The 20,791-nt window shown below is 46.5% G+C and overlaps 1 protein-coding gene across 9 annotated transcripts in view; it reads left to right on the forward strand.

Moving 5' to 3' along the window:
- The window catches only part of BCL2L1 (BCL2 like 1), an 871,182-nt gene that overhangs the window by 46,024 nt on the left and 804,367 nt on the right, over positions 1–20,791 (forward strand). For 8 of the 9 annotated variants that reach the window (XM_033433446.2, XM_033433447.2, XM_004272691.3 and 5 more), the window contains exon 3: positions 4,311–5,958. The exons of the other annotated variant lie outside the window; for it this stretch is intronic. In XM_033433446.2, coding sequence (XP_033289337.1) covers positions 4,311–4,448 — 138 coding nt within the window. In that variant the 3' untranslated portion in view covers positions 4,449–5,958. Of the gene's footprint in view, positions 1–4,310; positions 5,959–20,791 lie in introns of those variants that run through there. 9 annotated transcript variants of the gene reach the window in all.

Consider the following 20,791-nt stretch of genomic DNA (forward strand, 5'->3'; position numbering starts at 1 on the left):
ACCTAGGGACCCCCCTGCCTCTCCTTCCCGCCTCAGGGCCTTTGCACTTGTTGCTTCTGGTGGAACATGCTCTTTTTCACCCGAGATTTTTAGTCCTCTCTTGGCCACTGCCACCTAGTCATTCAGGTCTCAGTTTAAACCTCGCTTCCCCAGAGAGGCCTTTTCTGGCCACTCTACCTACATCAGTCCCCTGGTATTCTTTATCACCTGCCCGGGACTTACTGTCTTCAAAACCTCATCATATCTGAAATTGTCTTGCTTCTTTATTCTCTCTGCTTCCTACTAGGACAGTGTTTCTCAACCTTTTTCTCTCTTCACCACTTCCCACGAAGGAGTCCTTTTAGACATGTTTGTCCTAATTGCCCTGCCGTGACTTTGAATACCACAGCTGTACTGTGATCTCTTTCTGTGCTATGCCCCCCGCCCCCCCAACCAATGGAGAATGCATGGACTAGAATGTAAGCTCCGGAAAAGTGGGGACCTTACTTGTCTTGTTCACTGCTGTGTCTCCAGTACTGGGCCTGGAGCATGGTAGACACTCAGTAGTTAACGGTGTGAACGAAGGTCCAAAAACTCTGGGAGCACAAAGGAGACATTCCTCGTGAAGTTGAAGAGAGATAAATAGGGAAGTCTTCTCAGAAGACAGGACTCCAAAGTGGAGTCGTGTAAGCTGAGTAGGGTTGGCTGACTGAGGAAGGGAGGTGTGGGGAGGGTGACCAGTTAAAGACACAATGCTGGCAAAGGCACAGGGGCATGAAACGCTCCGGAGTGTGGGGCTGGGCCAATCCACGCATGTGGCCAGGACTGTTGGAGGGAGGACCTTGAAAATGGCCCCCGCCTTAGCTTCTCCTGGGGACCCTGGTTCTTGTCTCGCCACTCTGAAGGGCCCCGATGCTAGAGGGTTGAGTCCAAGCTCTACCACAAACAGGCTATTTGAAACTGTAGAGTGCGCAAATGGGTTGGCCTTGTTGACTTTGGGGTCTGCCAGCCTAGGAGTCCACGGTTCTCCCATGGAGGTCATTAGCCACTGCCTGTCCCCAGTGGTCCTGAAAACCCCACATGGATCCCATGGTAGTGGTCATAGCTACAAAGAGAAACTTGCCCCACTTTTGCCCTAACCCACACTGAGGATAGGTCTTCTGAAAGCCTCTGTGACATCAGAGACCTCCCTACAGCCCACTCTTACGTCTGACCCCCTGTCCACCACGTCAGCTCTGGCTCGCAGCAGTGGGGGCTTATCTCTGCTTTTCCAGACCAGGGCAGCTCCGCAATCCTGTTTATTTATCCAGAGCAGGCGCCCGCTGAGAAAATGGCTGTGTTTGTTTCCAAGTGTGTCGTGTGAACCGTGGGCTAAATATACCCACACCACTGCCTCCCCGGCACCCGCCCTGGAACAGCACGCCCCGTTTTGCTCTTGCTCTCTCTGCAAAAGCAATCCCCAGAATCCTCTCTCCCCCCTCCCTAGGAGAAGGAGCTTCTGAAATGGAGATGAAGGTTGTCCAACCGCGAATGCATGGGGTGGGGGTGGGGCTGGGCAGCTCAGAGCCTTGTCTCTGTGGCACTGACAGGAGAATGTTCCCGCCACCCTAGAATAACTGTTCCTGGACAGTGAGTGCTTTGTGCCTTGCAGCAGGGCCTGTTTATTCCAGCTCAGCCTCAGAGTTGAAAATTTCCTGTGGCTGCCAGCCCTCTACTTCAGGAAAGTTCCCATCGAGGGAGCCAGGCCTCTCCCACTTTGGCTGCAACCCAATGTCCCTGGTTTCTTGTGGGACATTTGGTCCCTTGGGATAACCCAAAGCCTTCTGGCCATGGCCTCCCTCTCCCATGCTCCCCACAGCCCGGGACTCTCCCTCATCACAGATCAATCTTTTTTGTGACTTCACCTGGCCCTACTTCACTTGGGACCAGAAAAATTTTAATTCCTGTAAGAATTTTCTGGTCTGCCAACACTCATGGAGGCTAACCAGGATGAAGGCCAAAGAGTAAGGACGCTGGCTGCTGCCACTGCCACTGCCCCTGCCCTTCTCTCCCCAGAGCCAGGGCTCCACCTCCACTGCAGCCCCCCACATAGGGAAGTGTCCTGCTGTAGCAGCACTTGGGTTGGGGCCAGGCAGTCCTGAGTTTTGATCCTAGCTCTGCCACCTGTTAGCTGGGTGACCCCAGGCAAGGTCTTTCCGACTCTATACCTCAGTTATTTCACCTGTGAAATGGGGCTCAGGTCGCTACATCTGGGGATTCTGATGAAGGAGAAGTGGGATGACAGTGTCTGGCACTTAGAAGACATGTAAGACCTTTGTTCTACTCATGTATTTATTGAGCACCAACTATGTGCCAGACACTGTTCTGGGTATTTAGAAACAAGACAGGCTCTCTGCCTCATCAAGCCATGACTACTGCAGGAGACAAATCAAAACAAAGACCAAGGGTAGGCTCTGCTTCTGAAAAGTGCTGAGAAGGAAAATAAAGCAAGGTAAGGGGGTCGGTAGAGAGAGATCAGGGTGGTGGGTACCATTTTAGACAGGGTGGCCAGGGAAGGCATCTCTGAGGAGATCACATTTGAGCAGAGTTAGGAGTGAAATGAGGGAGCCTGGGGTCAAGTGCTCCAGGCAGCAAGGGCAGCAGGTCCCGAGCTCAGCGGATGTTCGAGGAACAGCAAGGAGGCCAGTGCGACTAGAATGCAGTGTGCGGTGGGGAGGGGCCGAGTCCTACCAGACCTCGCTGGCCGTGGTGAGGACTTGATTCTGTGTGTGATGGGGAGCCTTGGAGAGCTTGAGATGGTGGAGTGACATGGTCTGAATGGTGGGGTTTTCCCCACCTGCCTGCCTTCCCCTCCCAATGCCTTTTCCCCAGTAGATGGTGAGCTTTCTGGAAGGGCTCTGGCTCATGCATCACTGCTGCCTCCCTAATGGTTTAATAAATGTTACGGATTCTTTGAGTCAAGGTGGCAGCTCAGTGCGCATGGCCCTCTGCTAGGTACCAGGGACATGAACAGACATGACGCTGGCTTTCTAAGTGCAAGGGAAAGCTGTTGGTGTGCCACGATCTGACCTATGTTTTAAAAAATCTTCTTGGCATGGAGTTAAGGGGACGTCATCAAGACTGGAAGTAGGGCCCAGCAGATATCACAGTGAGCAAACTGGCCGGGTGGGACCTGGGGCCAACCAGAAATGGCAGGCGCTGTCTGAGGGAGCCGCCTGGTGGCTCAGCCAGTCGGGCCCAGGTAGAGGTGTGGGCCCATGATGTGAGTTCTTGGTGGAGAGGCAAGAACACAGTCTCTGGAACCAGCCAGTGATCTGCTCCCTCTCTAGGCACACAAAGCACACTGATTTCTAGGCACCAGGCACCAGGTTTGGATTCTGGTTCCACCAGAGAGTTGGGTGACCTGATCAAGTCCCTCAGTGCTCAGAGGCCAGGCTTCCTGGTCTGTCAGTGGGGAGAGACAGCATTGCTGAGAGGATTAAAGGACAGATAGGGTGCGAAGCACACTCATTAAAGGGTGCTCCAAGCTCCCCTCTCCCTGCGCCACAGGCTGACTCCACCCCAGGCCTGGTCATTTAACCCACTGCCCCTCCTTCCCTGTATCACGTGCTTCCCTCCTGACTAGCTTCAGGGAGAGAGCTATTGCTCACCTCCTCCTGGGCCCAGGGTCACACCCCCTGGGGTGGGGGACAGGGCCTCATAGACCCCATCCCAGTCCTGCATTGTTGTTACCCTCTCTACTCTGCCCTGCTCTGCCCACCCATCAGCCTGCCCTGGTCAGAGGCTCCCTCCAGATCTGCTCTGCTCCTGAATCACTCTGGGAATTTAGCCCTGGCTCCTTTCTCTCCCTCCCTCCCTCTGTTGCAGCAGTGGAAAGGCTGAGGCCTGGTGGTTCTGCACCACCCTTGGGCTCAACTCCAGGCTTCTCTGAGGCTTCCAGACCACACGTGGTCTAGCTCTCGCTCACCCCTGCACGCTCATCTCCCTTTTGCTCTCCACCCTGCTCCAGACCCCTGACCTCCTGTCAGTTCCCTGCCCATCTCTTTCCCAACTCAGGTTCTGAAGTATTACTTCCTAGCTGTCTGACCTTGGACAAAACTCTTTCCCCACTCTGCACCTGTTTTCTCAGCAATAAAATGGGTTGGCTATCCCAAACTGAGGGTCAGGAAGAAGGACAGCCCTTAACCCTTTATCTGGCCCAGAGTGGGCATGGACGGCTACAGTTTTTCATTTCACCAAGGCCATCGCATGCAGATGGTCCCCCTTTGTCCCAGCCACATTACTGTTGAGGACTCGAACAGCATGTTCCCTTCTCTTCTGTCTCCCTGCAGGACACTTTCGTGGAACTCTATGGGAACAATGCAGCAGCCGAGAGCCGGAAGGGCCAGGAGCGCTTCAACCGCTGGTTCCTGACGGGCATGACTGTGGCTGGCGTGCTTCTGCTGGGCTCGCTCTTCAGTCGGAAATGACCAGACACTGACCACCCACTCACCCGCCCACCGCCATCCTGCCCTCACCACAGCCCTCCGTCCAGCCACCGTCGCCACCTGGAGAACCACTACATGCAGCCCACGGCCACCCACACATCACAGGGTTGGGCCTAGACCTGGTCCCCTCATTTAGTTTTCTAGAATTTACCATGCTTCTGTGAAAGCCGCCTTCCCCGACACCTCAGTTCTCCCGGCCTCAAAACCCACAAAATTTCCCCAGATTCTGTCCCGTGGAAGCTGACAGGTTTGGGGGGATTGTGACTGGGGGCTGCAGTGCCCTGCCTGATTGGTGGAACCCCTTGCCCCCTTAGCCTCACTGAGGATGCTTTCCTGCCAGGGAGCTGGAAAATTTTCTGACCCTTTTCCCCAGAAAGAGAGACTAGATTGCCTTCATTTTGATGTTTGTGGCCTCGGAATTGATCATTTCCTGTCTCTCCCTCCTCCCGGACCTGGGCTCCCCTTCCATTTATCCCCACCCTCCAAGAGCCGCTTAGGGGCCACTTCTGACTAATTAGGGATTCAGGCTGCTTGGGATACAGAAACAAGGACCAGGACCCCCTCCCCACCTCTGGCCTGGCCAAAGTCCCTACCCTCAATCCCAGTGTCCTAGAGGCCTCTGGCTAGAGGCCAGCCCCACCTGGGATGGGGGAGCTGTAGCTGCAGGAGGCACCCCATGCCAAAGCTTGGGTGGCCCTTGCAGTTGAGCACCACCCCAGTTCCCTTCCGCTTCCCCGGCTCCCATGACCACGACTGAGGGACCGACTGGGCCCAAGATAGGTGCCCCAGAGCTGTTTATGGCCTCAGCTGCCTCGCTTCCTGCAAGGAGATCGTCCTGTGGCACCTTTGCCTTGGGCTGCTGCCCATGGGGTTCAGGGGCCTCTGCCCAGAGGTGAGGGGGAGCCACGGGGAACAGCTGTGGGAGCCCTGGGGTCTTCCCTACCTCAGGCAGGAAGGGCAGGAAAGAGAGCCTTGTGCGTGGGGTGGAGGTAGGGCTGGCTGGAGGGGCCAGTCCTGTCTGGCCTGATCGATTTGTGCCCCACCCCCGTTCAGCCTGGGCAGCCGGGCTGCCAAGGTCAGGGTGGCCTGGCCAGGAGCTCTTCAGGCCTCCCTCTCTCCTCTGCTCCACCCATGGCCTGTCTCATCCCTGGGGATCCTGGCCTAGCCCTGGCCACCCCGGGCTCTCTGCTGTACATATTTGAGACTAATTTTTATTCCTTGTGAAGATGATATACTATTTTTGTTAAGCGTGTCTGTATTTATGTGTGAGGAGCTGCTGGCTTGCTGTGCGTGTGCACGTGGAGAGCTGGTGCCCAGAGATTGAACGGCCTGATGCTCCCTCCCCTGCCGTGGTCCGGGGAAGCCAGCCGGGGGTCCTGGCTCCTGAGGGGCACCTGTCCCTCCCCCAACCCCCACCCCACACTTGTTCCAGCTCTTTGAAATTGTGTGAAAGTGAAATTCAGTAATAAACTGTGTTGACTTGGTGAGCAAAGGGCCTGGGCTCTTGTGTGCTCTGGGACAGGGAAAGGAGGGGATGCTTGGCTGGCAGGGGGGCTGCAGGAGAGCTGGGTACCGGTGCTGGCTCTGCTCCTCTCTGGGGAGGACGTTGGACAAGTCTCTTCCTCCCTCTGGGCCTGAATTTCTCCACCTGTACACTGGGTTTTTATTGAGCACCTGCTGTGTGCTGGGCATTGGGGCTGTGTATTAACAGGACAGACACAGTCCCAGCCCTCAGGAGCTGACATTCTAGTGGGAGAAACAGTCAAATGGCCACTTGGCAAGTGTTTACTGAGCCCTGCTCTGTGCAGGCACAGTCCTAGGCACTGGGGATCCTGCAGGGAACAAAGCCCTTGCCTTTATGGAGCTTCCATTCTGGTCGGGGAGACAGCCAGACGAATACAAGGATGGCTGGCTGTTGCAGGGCAAAAGTGGAAACAGGATGACCCTGAGGAAGTATGGCAAGACATGAAGGACGTAGTGGGGAAGGAGGTAAGAAGGGGTCAGACTTGAGATACCATTTTAAAGATAATCCCACAAGATCAGCTGATGTATTGGAGAGAGCTCTAGGAAGAAAGAGGAACCAAGGGTGATTTTGAGGTTTTGAAATAATGATATTATTATAATCACAAAATGAAGCACACATCTGAGGCCAGTGCAACACAAGAGGCTCATAGTGAGTGCTCTAACAGCATTTAATACGGAACCTGAGCCTGTCTGGGAGTCAGGGAGGGCTTCCTGGAGGAAGTGCTATCACAGCCAGGGCCTGAAGAATCTATAAGAGCTATCCAAAAGAAGCAGGGAGGCAAGAAGAGTGGTCCTGGTGAAGAAGAAGCAAATGCACAGGATGAGCAAGAGTTTTCTCCGGGTTGAAGAACAGTTGCTGTGTCTGGAGGCTCCTGGGTCAATATGATGCCAGACAGGTGGAATGAGGGGACTGTACTTGGTCCTGAGGGCAGTGAGAGCCAGAGAGAGGTTGTCAGGGAGTGCTACACCACTTAGAGCCCCCAAAGCACCCTCTGGCTGCTATGTGGAGAAGGTTCTGGAGGGGGAGCAGAGTGGAGAAGCCATGGTTTGGTTAACACTCCAGTTCTGAGAGTGGACAGGCCAGGGGTGTATCCTGGGTCGCCATTCCTGGTCTTTGGGCAAGTTACCTAGCCTCTCTATGCCCTAGCTTTCCCATCTATGAAATGGGTAAGATAGCAGTACCCATCTCAAGCGATTGTGGTTAAAATTGAGTAAGATAACCTAACGAAGACTGGAAGTTGAGGGGGGAGGCATCAATGACCTCGCCATCAAGCAGACCCCCAAGAGGAAGAAGGAGGTGCTCCACACGGAGCTCCACGTGGCTGTACCCGGAGGTCGGGGAAGGGCCTGGGAAAGGGAGCAGGACTCCAGAGGCAGGAGCTCCGGCCGGGGGGCGGGGGACCTGCCTCGGGTGCTCCTCCCTGCCCGCTTCCAGGAGCGAGCTTGACTGCCCCCTGGTGGCCGGGGGCTGCCAGCTGTAAGCTGCTCCAACCCCAGATGCCCTTGCGCGTGCCCACGACCTGTGTCTCCCGCCTGACCAGCTTTCCGTGGCGTCCTCCATCCTCTGTCCTGCTCACCAGAAGGACGTCTACACTACCACCCCTTAGGTACCGGATTCACAGCTTGCCACGGCTCTCTCAGGGCTCAAGGTCACCATTCTCCAAAGCCTGCAGGCTCCCGCCACCTCTAGGCCCATGACGCTGGCCCCCATCCCTTACCCTAGCCACTCAAGTCCCCTCCCCAGTTTCTTGAGATCCTTCCAGAAACGTCTTTTCACATAATACATAAATATAAATATATTCTGATCCTTTTTTTTTTCAAAAATGGTAACAGATACACTGTGCCTTGCTTTTCCCACCTATAGTGTATCTTATAGAAGTTTCCATGTTCATACACGAATCTCCCACTGTTGTGCAGCTTCAACAGTTAACTCATGGCAGATTCATTCTTTTTTCTAGCCATGTAATATTCCACATTTTTTTAACCAGACCTTGAACTCAGTTTAAGATTCCAACCTTAAACATGCCATGGCACACACACAAAATACTGGAAATGCACACTGAGGAAAAGCTGGAAGTGGTTTTGGACTGTCTGTATGGGTCCTAGGGAAAAATTCATTCCATTTCTATATATTTTTATGATGAGAGATGAAATACAACATATTTCATCAGATATGAAGAATTAACTTTGATTAATATATCTAAATACACTATTTAAATTTTTTTCCTTGAGACACTTGATCTTGTTCCTATGAACACAACTTTTTTATATGAGGTTTTATGATCAAAATGGTTTACACAGTTCCTGATCAAAGTTTATTAACACTGGTCTCTTCAAATTCTTGGTAGTCAGCATTGACAAGACTTTGTAACCTCAAGTAGGTGACAAAAGAAGATGTTAAGCCATTCCAGAACTTACAGTTGAAATTATATTTTAATGTTTTAATAGTTTTTCCCTTTCTTTAATTGACAAGTACAGTGTTGTAATCAAGTGGATTTCAAATCCAAATGAACTTTTTCATTTTGGGTATTTTAAAATAATTGTGAGTTCCAGAGCACAGGAAATGATCTAGAGCTTTCAAACTCTTTTTCTTTTTTTTTTTGAGAAAATTATATAACTGTTATTAAAACGGAACAAGGCTGTATAGCGCAAAGGAAGAGAGGGGAGGCAGGAAGGCAAGGAAAGGAAAGCACATTCTAGGCCAATTTACTTATGAACATGCAAGCCAAAGTTCTAAGTATAATATTAACAAATGGAATCTAACAACATATAAAAAGAATAATAGTTCATGACCTAGTAGGGTTTATTCCAGGTAAACAAGATTGACTCAATATAGGAAATCTTTCGATGTAATTCATTGTACCGTAACATTCACAAAGAAAATCCTTACGGTATTTCAGTAGATGTTAAAATAGTATTTTGTAAAATTCACACCTATTTATGATTTTTAAAAAACCTTTTAGCAAGCCAAGGGTTTAAAGTTAGCTTTCACCCTTCTGAATTCCATAAAAGTTTAAGGTAATGATTGTGTGCATTGCTTGTGCAATTTTTAAAAATTAACAAGTTTTTCACGAAAATCAGCAACTTATATCATGATCAAATTCATTACATAATATCCAGCTCTCCATTTTTCTATCTCCACCATCACAGCCTTTGTCATGAGGTAAAAAAAAAAAAAAAAAACCAAGAACTTTTTCTTAATATATAGACAATAATAGAAACAAACATATATGATCCCTACAAGTTTGTCCTCTTTGATGTTTAATAAATATCCGTGCACTAATGTTAGAATTCAGGGCATATGGAGTATTAATTCCCTCCTAAATTATATGGAGTATAATTCCCTCCTAAATTATTATCCCATTTCAGTAGGTTCACACGTGGATAATTAGCTTGAATAATTTCATGATAACCTTGCGAATTCTTTTGACTTTAAATGGTCTTACTACAGAATTTTAAGAAGTCAGTCTTAAAGTTTGAGGAAGTCAAACACTAAGGTACCGAGAATAGGGACATAAAGAAAACGGTCTTCTAAGAATAAAATTTTAAAATATATAACATAATGTAGCAGCCTGGCCTGCTACATTTGTCTTACACGTTTTACATGGTTTGTAAATTTGTTACTGAGTGGGAAATGACCAGTGCCCGCATCAGCTTGGCTTAAGTTGCACTGGTGTGAAAAATACCGCCCCCAAACCCCAACCCCCTACACCCCACCAAGCAAAACAACTGTGTTCTGTCCAATTGCACTGTAAAAACAATAACAATAAAAACAATGATAAGGCCCTTATTTACAAACTATTTATGTAGTGGGGCATCCCCCAGCAGCTAGTTGGCCATCCTTTTTAGGAACATCAGTCTCTCCTAGGCTTCGTGCCAAGCTCCCTGGGCACCTGGAAAGCAAACTTCTCCAGTGGCTCCATGGACTTTGTGGAGGGTCCTTGTGGAGGGTGGGTGGCCCTCCTAGATGGGTGGCCACATGCTGTGCAGGTGATCACTGCAGTTAGGTGTCCAGGAAGGAAGAGCCCAAACTTGGCCATGCTTAGCTCATCCTGGTGGAACAGTGGGGGCCGCAGGAGAGACAGGCTGTGTAGTGGTTAGTAGCTGGACTCTGAAACCAGACTTCCAGGGCTAGCTGGGTGCCCTGGGACAAGTGACTTAACCTCTCTGTGCCTGAGTTTCTTCACCTGTAGAATGGGAATGATAACTATACCTACCTGATGGGTGGTTATGCAGATTTAATGCTAATTTTATGCTTGTAAAGTGCTTAAGAAGGGTTTCTGGCACCATAAATATTATACAAACTTCATCAGTCTATGCTGTCAGACCTCCCACCCCTCACCACCAGTGCTCTGGGGACGCCTGAGGTGGCTAGTCTGGGGGCTAAATCTAACCTTATTATGGATACCCCCCAAACGCAAAGCCTAAAATAAGGATTCAGGTATAAGTAGTTTAAAAGGTGATCCCAGGGTGGTGGGGACAGTGAGTCAGGGAAGGACAGGAAGTCAACAGAGGATGCAATGATGAGTAACCTGCCAACTCAGACAATGGGGCTCCTTCCCAGGGGATCCTTGAAAGACCCATGGAACATTCTAGGGGAAAGAACACGAGGTATTTATACACTAACTCCCATCCCTCATCAGCTGAGGGCTGCTCCTAGGTCATTTCTCCTCAGTATTTGGCACTTCCTTCCTGCCAAGCATAAACCTATGGTCAAGGAGGCACAGGCACCTGTTTCTTTCTTTTTTTTTTTTTTTTTTTTTGCGGTACGCGGGCCTCTCACTGTTATGGCATCTCCCGTTGCGGAGCACAGGCTCCGGACGCGCAGGCTCAGCGGCCATGGCTCACGGGCCCAGCCGCTCCGCGGCATGTGGGATCTTCCCGGACCGGGGCATGAACCCGTGTCCCCTGCATTAGCAGGCGGACTCTCAACCACTGCGCCACCAGGGAAGCCCAGGCACCTGTTTCTTGAGTGAGAACTGTCCACCAAAGCTGCACCTGACCTTCGAGGGTGTTCTGAAGGCACATGGCGGGGGTACCATCACATCTACCACAACTTATGAAACTTAGTAGCATATCAGTTGGGAAGTTCTGCTTGAGGGAGGAACAATTGGTGGTTAGCCACTTTCGCTAATCCAAACAATATGCAATAAAGAACCTCACTGATCCATCATTTTGCACACGCGTGTGTGTATCCACAGTATATTCGTAGAAGTAGAATTGCTGGGCCATTTGTCATTTGGAAGGGGATGCCCAAAACCGGAATCCTGTGAAACTGCCTGTCTCCTGCACACTTGCCAACATCCATGTTAACACTCTTTGACCTCTGACAATCTGGCTGATGAAAAAATAGTATCCCATACTTTAAAATTTCATTTTCAAACCTCTAATTGAGATTGGCATCTTTCAATAAGTTGAAAGCCACCTGTACCCCTAATAAGTTAATGAATCTACACAATGACCAACGAAGGCTGCCAATGGCACACAAGGACAGTGAGGCAGCACGTGCCTCCTGGCAAAAGAACACCCATGAAATACTCTTGCCAGGGAGGGATAAACTGGGAGATTGGGATTGACATATACACACTACTAAATATAAAACAAATAACTAATAATAACCTACTGTGTAGCACAGGGAACTCTACTCAATACTCTGTAATGGTCTATAAGGGAAAAGAATCTAAAAAAGGGTGGACCTATGTATATCTATAACTGATTCACTTTGCTGTCAGCCTGAAATTAACAACACTGTAAATCAATTATACTCCAATAAAAATTTTTTAAAAAAAGAAAAAGAAAGTCGGTCCCAAAAGGGTACATACAGTATGATTCCATTTATAGAACAATCTTGAAAGGACAAAATTAGAAAAGAAGACCGAATGAGTAGTTGCCAGAGTTAGCAGGGGCTTGGGAGGGAGAGAAGTGGGCGTGGCTAGAAAGGAATCTTTGTGGCGATGGAAATGTTCTGTACCTTGACTGCGTCCATGTCAATATCCTGGTTGTGATTTTTTATTTTATAAGACATTACCGTTGGGAGAAACTAGGTGAAGGGTAGATGGGATCCCTCTGTATTATTTCTTACAGCTGCATGTGAACCTACAATTATCCCAAAATAAAAAGTTTAATTTAAAAAAAAAAAAAGAAATACTCTTGCCAAAAAGTCAAATCTGCATCTGACCAAAGCCTCTAAATGTGACCACCATTGATGGAAAATGCAGGGGACAGAGGGACACAATAAATGATACATGGGAATGCAATCAGTAAAATGCAAACTGGGGGAAACTCCTCAGGACAGATGACCCCCCTCTGTACTTCCATGTCTGGGAAGATGGCTAAGTAAAACTAAAATCCCTGGACATTGTATATGCAACAAGCATAAGAAAACTGAAAGGTAAAGAGAAGGCAGGCTGCACGGGGACCTCAGGACCTGAGGAACAACACGGTGGTGAGTTCCCTAGTTTTTCCTCTCTGCCTCAGAGACCCCAGACTTGGGGCCAAAGAAGCTGGAGTGGGCTACCCAAAAAAGCCAATGGGCACAGAACAGAAAAAACAGCCCCAACCAAAGCCGGCTCTCTCTATTCAAAGGATTAGGAAAGGATCATCCTAGCAGGACAGAAAAGTTTTAGACAATAAGAGCTCTACTCCAGCCAAATACCACTAAAAAAACTATGAAGACTATGGCCAGCCACATCAGCAAAGGCTGAGTGGGGAGCCTAGGCTTCCACCCTGATTCAAGGTGCCCTGACCCCACTCCCACCAATGTGGGGTGTTGTGAGATAAGGCCAAGGGAGCCAGGACTTTCATCTCTGCTGGCCAGTTAATGAGCCCTCTCCTGCTACACCTTCTCCCCACAATGTCCGTGGAGACCACATTGGGAGCCTGGAATTCCACCCCTACCTGGCAATAATGAAAGTGGGTAAAGAGACATAAAGAAAGGTAAGCTTTCTACACTTCACTCAAATGGGGAAAATGATAACATCAGTAGACTGTGACAAATTATGTGTATGTAATGTAATACCCACAGTAACCACTAAAAAAGCTGTACAGACATACTTGAAAACACTATAGATAAATTAAAATGGAATTCTAGAAAACAATCTTCAAATAACCCACAGGAAGGCAGAAAAAAGAAAACAGGGAAATGAGTAACAAAGAGAACACACAGAAAGAAAATTAGGAGATATGTCTTAACGTATCAATAGTTATATTAAGTGTAATGGTCTAAATATACCAATTAAAAGACAGATATTGGTAGAGTAAATTTACAAAACCAACTATATGTTGTCTATAAGAAATCCTTTTAAAATATATAGGCAGGGACTTCCCTGGTGGCGCAGTGGTTAAGAATCCGCCTGCCAATGCAGGGGACACGGGTTCGAGCCCTAGTCTGGGAAGATCCCACATGCCACCAACTACTGAGCCTGCACTCTAGAGTCCGCGTGCCACTACTACTGAAGCCCGCCCAGAGCCCATGCTCCGCAACAAGAGAAGCCACTACAATGAGAAGCCCGTGCACCGCAATGAAGAGTAGCCACTCGCCACAACTAGAGAAAGCCCGCGCGCAGCAATGAAGACCACAGCCAAAAATAAAGAAAATTAATCTTTAAAAAATATATATATATAGATAGATAGATAGATAGATAGATAGATATAGGCAGGCTGAAAGAAAAAGGTTAAAAAAATATATCATGCAATCAACAATCAAAGGACAGCAGCAAAACTGATGGAACTAAAAAGAGAAAGAGACAAATCACAATTAATACCCTTCTTGCAACAAGTGATAGAATAACTAGACAGAAAATGACCAAAAATATAAAGAGTTCAACAACACGATCAACCATCAGGATTCGATTGACATTTATAGAACACTTAACACATTCTTTCCAAGTGCCCATTAAATATATACCAAGATAAACGATAGTGTGGGCCATACAAAAACCTCAATAAATTTAAAAGAATTGAAATCATACAAAGTGTGTTCTCTGACCACAGTGGAATCAAACTAGAAATCAGTAACAGAAAGATAATATGAAAATGTCCACACTTGGAAACTAAACAACATAATTCTAAATAACTCATTGGTCAAAGAGGAAGTCTCAAGGGAAATAAAAAAAAAAATACATTGAACTAAATGAAATGAAAATTCAAGATATTAAAATTTGTGGGACAGAGTTAAAACAGTGCCAAGCGGGAAATTTAGGCAATAAGTGTATACATCACAAAAGACAAAAATTCTCAACTCATTAATCTAAGTTCTCACCTCAAGATGTAGAGAAAGAAGAGCAAAGTAAATTCAAAGCAAACAGAAAGAAGGAAATAAAGATAAAAGCAGAAATCAGTGAAATTTGAAGACATATGAAGAAATAAAGAACTCTGATAAAGACAACTACATAGGTAATATAAAAGTATTGGGCTTCCCTCGTGGTGCAGTGGTTAAGAGTCCGCCTCCCGCTGCAGGGTACACGGGTTCGTGACCCGGTCCGGGAGGATCCCGCATGCTGCGGAGCGGCTGGGCCCGTGAGCCATGGCCGCTGGGCCTGTGCGTCCGGAGCCTGTGCTCTGCAACGGGAGAGGCCACAACGGTAAGAGGCCTGCGTACCGCAAAAAAAAAAAAAAAAAAAAAAGGAGTATTAATGTATTTTTAGTTTTTAACTCTATTTCCTACATGATTTAAAACACAAATGCAGGGGCTTCCCTGGTGGCGCAGTGGTTGAGGGTCCGCCTGCCGATGCAGGGGACGCGTGTTCGTGCCCCGGTCCGGGAGGATCCCACATGTGGAGCGGCTGGGCCGCTGAGCCTGCGCGTCCGGAGCCTGTGCTCCGCAATGGGAGAGGCCACAACTGTGAGAGGTCCGCATAACGCAAAAAAAAAAAAAAAAAAAAAAACACAAATGCATAAAAAATTAGAAACCTATGTTATCAGGGCACACAATGTATAAAGATACAATTTTTGACAAATATAAAGGGAGAGGTACAGAGTGGTATAGGAGAAATTTTTATGTTATTGAAGCTAAGCTAGTAACAATTCAAACTAGGTAGTTATAAATTTAAGATGTTAATGGTAATTAACTGTAACCATTAAGAAAATATCTTAAATATATACACAAAAGGAAATGAGAAGAAATAGAAGACTTTGGGACCTCCCTGGTGGTCCAGTGGTTAACACTCTGCACTCCCAATGCAGGGGGCCCGGGTTCAATCCCTGGTCGGGGAACCATGCCACAACTAAGAGCCTGCATGCCACAACTGAAAAGATCCCACATGTCGCAACAAAGATCCCACGTGCTGCAACTAAGACCCGGCGCAGCCAAATAAATAAATATTAAAAAAAAAAAGAAAAGAAATAGAGGACTTAAGCAAACTACAAACCAATTAGACTTAACAAACATCTATAGGACACTTTACCAGCAACAGCAGAATACACATTCTTTAGTGCATATGAAATTTTCTCCAGGATAGACTATATGTTAGTTCGCAAATCAAGTCTCTATAAATTTAAAAGATTGAAATAATATAAATGCATCTTCTCTGACCACAGTGAAATAAAACTAGAGATCATAACAGAAGGAAAATTGGAAAATATACAAATACGTGGAAATTAAACAACACACTGTTAAATAACCAATTAGTCAAAGAAGAAATCACAAAGGAAATTAGAAAATACTCAGAGACAGATGAATCATAACACACCAAAACTTATGGGATGCAGTAAAATCAGTGCAATATAAAAATTACCCTACCCCACCCCCAAATCTCCAGGCCCAAATGATTTCACTGGAGAATTCTACCAAATGGTTAAAGAAAAAGTAACACTATTTCTAGATAATATTTTCCAGAAAATAGAGGGAAGGAAACTACACTGATACCAAAACCAGACAAAGATTCAGATGACCACCTGCAATCTAGATTTAAGGTTGATCCTCATTCCAAGAAAATTCAAATAAATAAAAATGTTTGAGACAATCAGGGAAATCTGCATACTGAATGGATATTTGATATTAAGGAAATATTAGGATTTTTTATGTCTAGTCATAGTATTTTGGTTATGTATATTAAAACAGTCCTTAATGACATACTGAAATATTTATGACTGAAATGATATAATGCCTGGGATTTATTAAAATAATTCAGGGGCAAGGGTGGGAAAATGAGGACCATGTGCAGATAATTGTGGACTCCCGGGAGACACATGGAGGTTTATTAAACTATTCTTTTTGTATGTTTGAACTTTTCCTTAAGAACTGTTTAGGGCATTTCTATTCTTTTTCTGTAATCTCCCTGGTCATGACTTTTGTTTACTTTCTACTGCATTCTTGTTTTTTTCTTACTGATTTGTTAGATGGGTTTAAAAAAATCTTTTTTTAAAGGAAATCAGTCCTTTATCTGTCATACAGGTAAATACTTTTTAGTTCCTCATTTGTCTCCTGAGTTTCTTTCTCATTTTTTACAGAAAATTTCAATATTACAGGATAATTTGACCCAAATGTTTTGACCTCGTATATGTGTTTACCCCAAGACTATTTTGACTATGAGTTTTGAATTCAATTATTTTTATCAGAATTACACTAATCCAATACATCAAGAAAGAGTTTTCTTGGGCAAGCTGAACGAAACAAATTAAATCCCTCCATCAGTTATTTTATGACCAAAATTAAATTCTTTCTAATGTTGCCCACTTTAAATTTAATTTTACGAAATTATTTTTTCATGAAAATCACTTAGTCTCATGGGGTAAATGCCACCATGAAGATTTAATTCTTCTCTCAGTCATTTTTAGTCTATATCTGATTTCACCAGTTTCCTGCCATTGTGCGTTGTCTACTATGTCCATTATTTTTAATTGGTCCAATTTTTTCAGGTCACATTTGATTATCTAAATGTCAAAATTTTACTCCCTGTTTGAATTTTAGTCAATATCTAATTTAACATGTCAGTTTTCGTTTCTGTCAACTTGATTTTGTGTTGGTTATTTCTATACATCTGTGGTAGTTTGTATTATTATTATTTTTTTTTTTTTTTGGCGGTACACGGGCCTCTCACTGTTGCGGCTTCTCCCGTTGCGGAGCACAGGCTCCGGATGCACAGGCTCAGCGGCCATGGCTCACGGGCCCAGCTGCTCCGTGGCATGTGGGATCTTCCCGGACAGGGGCACGAACCGGTGTCCCCTGCATCAGCAGGTGGACTCTCAACCACTGCGCCACCAGGGAAGCCCAGTTTGTATTATTTGCTCACACTTTGCCTTCCCTCCTCACGCTCTCCACATACCCTCTACTGGAGGACATTTCTCTACTCATTGACGTTGAACTTGACTGTGTTGGCAGTCTATATTTTCCAAAGATGACCACAATGTATTTCCCATCTCACATTCATCTCTCAACATTTTTAAAAAAATTTTATTGAAGTATAATTGACTTACAACGTGGTGTTAATTTCTGCGGTACAGCAAAGTGACTCAGTTATATATATATATATTCTTTTTCATGTTCTTTTCATTCTGGTTTATCACAGCATATTGAATATAGTTCCCTGTGCTGTACAGTAGGACCTTGTTGTTTCATTCATCTCACATCTTACATTGACCTTGATGTCTTCCCATCAAGTAGGGGAGGTCTCTGTCCTCTCCCTCTTGAACCTGAGTGGATCTCTGTGAGAGCCTTGAGCAACAGGGTTCAGAAGTGATGTGTCTTCTGCGGCTAGATCATAAAAATACAATACACTTCCCCCTGGCTCTCTTGGAACCCACCCACCATGCTTTGAGGGAGCCCAAACTAGCCCACACAGAGAGAACACCTGGGGAATGCCACAAAGAGTTGTTCTGGTTGACGGCTCCAACTGAGGTCCCAGCTGACAACCAATGTTAACCACCAGATGTGTAAGTGAAAACACCTCCAGAAGATTCTGGCCACAGCCTTGAATGTTTCCAGCTGGCGGCGCAGACAGTCTAGAGCAGAGGCGAGCAGTTCCCAGTGTGCCCTGCCTAAATTCCTGAACTACAGAATCAGTGAGCATAAGGAAATGGCTGTTTCATGCCTTTAAGTTTTAAGGGGGGTTGTAATGTAGCAGTTGTAACCAGAGCACCACAGGACTTGCTTTGACTGGTGGAATGCGGTGCTGGTTCTGTGTGTGGTTCTGAGCTTGGGCTTTCAGAGCATCGTGGGTCCCCACTGTCTCTCTGTCCCCTCAGGAGTCTCTGACTTCTGTCATGACAAAAACATGTGCCTGCTGGTCCCAGAAAAAGGAGATACATGAATAACCCTGAACCCAACTGTTACGGGCTGAATTGTGTCTCCTGCAAATTCCTATGTTGAAGTCCTAACCCCTAATACCTCAGAATGTGAAAGCACTTGGAGATAGGGCCTTTAAAAAGGTGATAAACTTAAATGAGGTCATCAGGGAAGGCCCTAACCTGATCTGCCTGGTGTCCTTATAAGAAGAGGAAATCTGGACACACATGGAGACACCAGAGATACAAACAGAGAGGAGTGACCACATGAAGACACAGTGAGAAGGAGGCCATCTGCAAGCCAAGGAGTGAGGCATCAGAAGAAACCAATCCTACCAACACTTCAATCTTGGACTTCTAACCTCCAGAACTGTGAGAAAATACATTTCTGTTGTTTAAGCCACCCAGTCTGTGGTATTTTGTTATGGCTGCCCTAGGAAACCAAAACACCAACCCAGAGCCTGGAACTAAACCTGTAGGATCCCAGCAGAGCCTCAGCCAACCCACAAGCCCATGAAAGATAGAAATAAATGCTCAAAGTTATAAGCGATCAAGTTTTGGTGTTGTTTGTTACACAGCATTATTGCAGGTGAAAAAATGACTAGTATGACATCAAATTTTCCCCAGGCCAATTTTGACAATTTTCTTTATTACCCACAACATAATTCCTCAGCAAGTTATTAATCTAAACAAAGTTTATCACCTGCATAGTTCAACATCTTCAGTTATGTCGAAACTGCTCCTGCTGCTAGCAAAGCATCAGGGCCTGGGTCAAAATAATGGGGTCAAAACATACTATCAAACATTTCTATAGCTCTTATCCCCCTTAGCCTCCCACTGGCCATGTTCATGCCAGTCCTGCCCGCAGGCCAGGAGACCCGAATGCCAGGGCTCCTTTCTGCTCCATGTCTGCATCCCCAGCATCTTTCATGCTAAGGCAGTGAAATGGATCCCTCAGGCCAGACAGAAACTTGCACCAAGGCAGCTGTCTTTCTCAAATAAAAATTAAATGGATGTTCAAGGATTCCCATCCTCTGGCCCCCACATACTCCCTCAGCTCCATCTTTCCCTGCTTTTCCCCAGATTTGTGTCTTCAATAGAGGCAGCAGAGACTCCAAGGCCCTATATGAGTCTCCCACTTCCCTGTCTCCCCTTGTTCATCTCTTCCTTATCCTGTGACAACCCACTGGCTTCCTTTATTTCCTCTTTCATGCCATGGTCCTCACTACCACAGGGCCTTTGCACATGCTTTTCTTTGCCTAAAATGCTGTTCCACCACCCCTTTCATCTAGTTTACACCCAGTCATCCTTCATATTGTAACCAAGCAGGACCCTATGAGGCCTTCCCTGAATAGGTCCCCACCCATGTCCTCCACCTGCTTTTTGTCTGTAGAAAAACTTTAGTCAAAGTTTTAAAGAATAAAGTTAATCAGAGAAGTGAGAAAATGCAGAAAGAAAGGAAAACAGTCAAGCAAGACAAAATAATAATACTTTAGCCATTAAACAAAGTCAAGGACCTTTAGTTCTTCCTCGAGGACTATAGATAACATTCTGAGCCATGTCCTTTGAGCTGTTTTGCAGATACTGAAACCCCCACCAGGTGGGAGAAGTTAACTGTAGGCTGCCCGCAAGCATGTAGACACCAGTCCACTTGGAACAAGGCGGCTGATGATGCTGACTCCTGATTACCTCCCCACCAACCAGTCAGAACAATGTCCATGAGCTGATCACACCCTGCTCCTTGAATACTATAAGACTCCTCACTACCCCCTCCAGGGCAGGACACACATTCTTGAGGGCGTTAGCCTACTGGGGCCCCCTTTGCCTGGCAAAGCAATAGAGCTATTTCTTTCTACTTCACTCAAAATTCTGTCTCTGAGGTTTAATCTGGCACCAGTGTACAGAGGATGAATTTCGGCAACAATATCTCAAATATGAAGACACTTCTTCAGGGAAGCCCACCCTGACTTCTCTAGATTAGGTCAGTCCAAGTACCATGTATCTCCCCTTCTTAGCACTCATCTGTTCTATAATTTATTAGGGTGACCATTACCGACTTTCAGATTCATGAGGACTGGAAATCACGACACTGGAATGAGGTCTCATTCACTCTGTCCCCAGAGTCTGGTACATAGTGGATGCACAATAAATATTTGTTGATTGAATGAATATTGTCCCAATTGCCCTGCTGAATCCCTCCATTGGCATCCAGAGTGTCCTTGGAGGTGTGCCGCTCAGATGTCTCTTCAAGAGGACCTGCTATGAAGAGGATAGGTGTATGACCACCTCCAGCTGCTGCACTTTCAGAGCTGCTGCAGTGTTCATGCCAAGGCCACAGCCCTCCTAGGCAACCAAGGACTACAAAGGACAGAGCACAGTGGGACTCTAGGGATGGGTCAATTTTGCCCAACACAGGACTCATCTAATGGGCTTTTTCTGCTCTAAGCCTCCCCATTGGCCTGGCCAAGACTTTCTCAAAGTTGCTGTGCCAGTTATCAATGTATTGCCCCTCCACCCCAAATTCACCCCTCAGTGCCTGCCCTAAGATAATGAGCAGGACTCTGGGCACCGCCCCCTTT

This window comes from Orcinus orca, chromosome 16, assembly GCF_937001465.1.
Source record: "Orcinus orca chromosome 16, mOrcOrc1.1, whole genome shotgun sequence".
NCBI lineage: Eukaryota > Metazoa > Chordata > Mammalia > Artiodactyla > Delphinidae > Orcinus > Orcinus orca.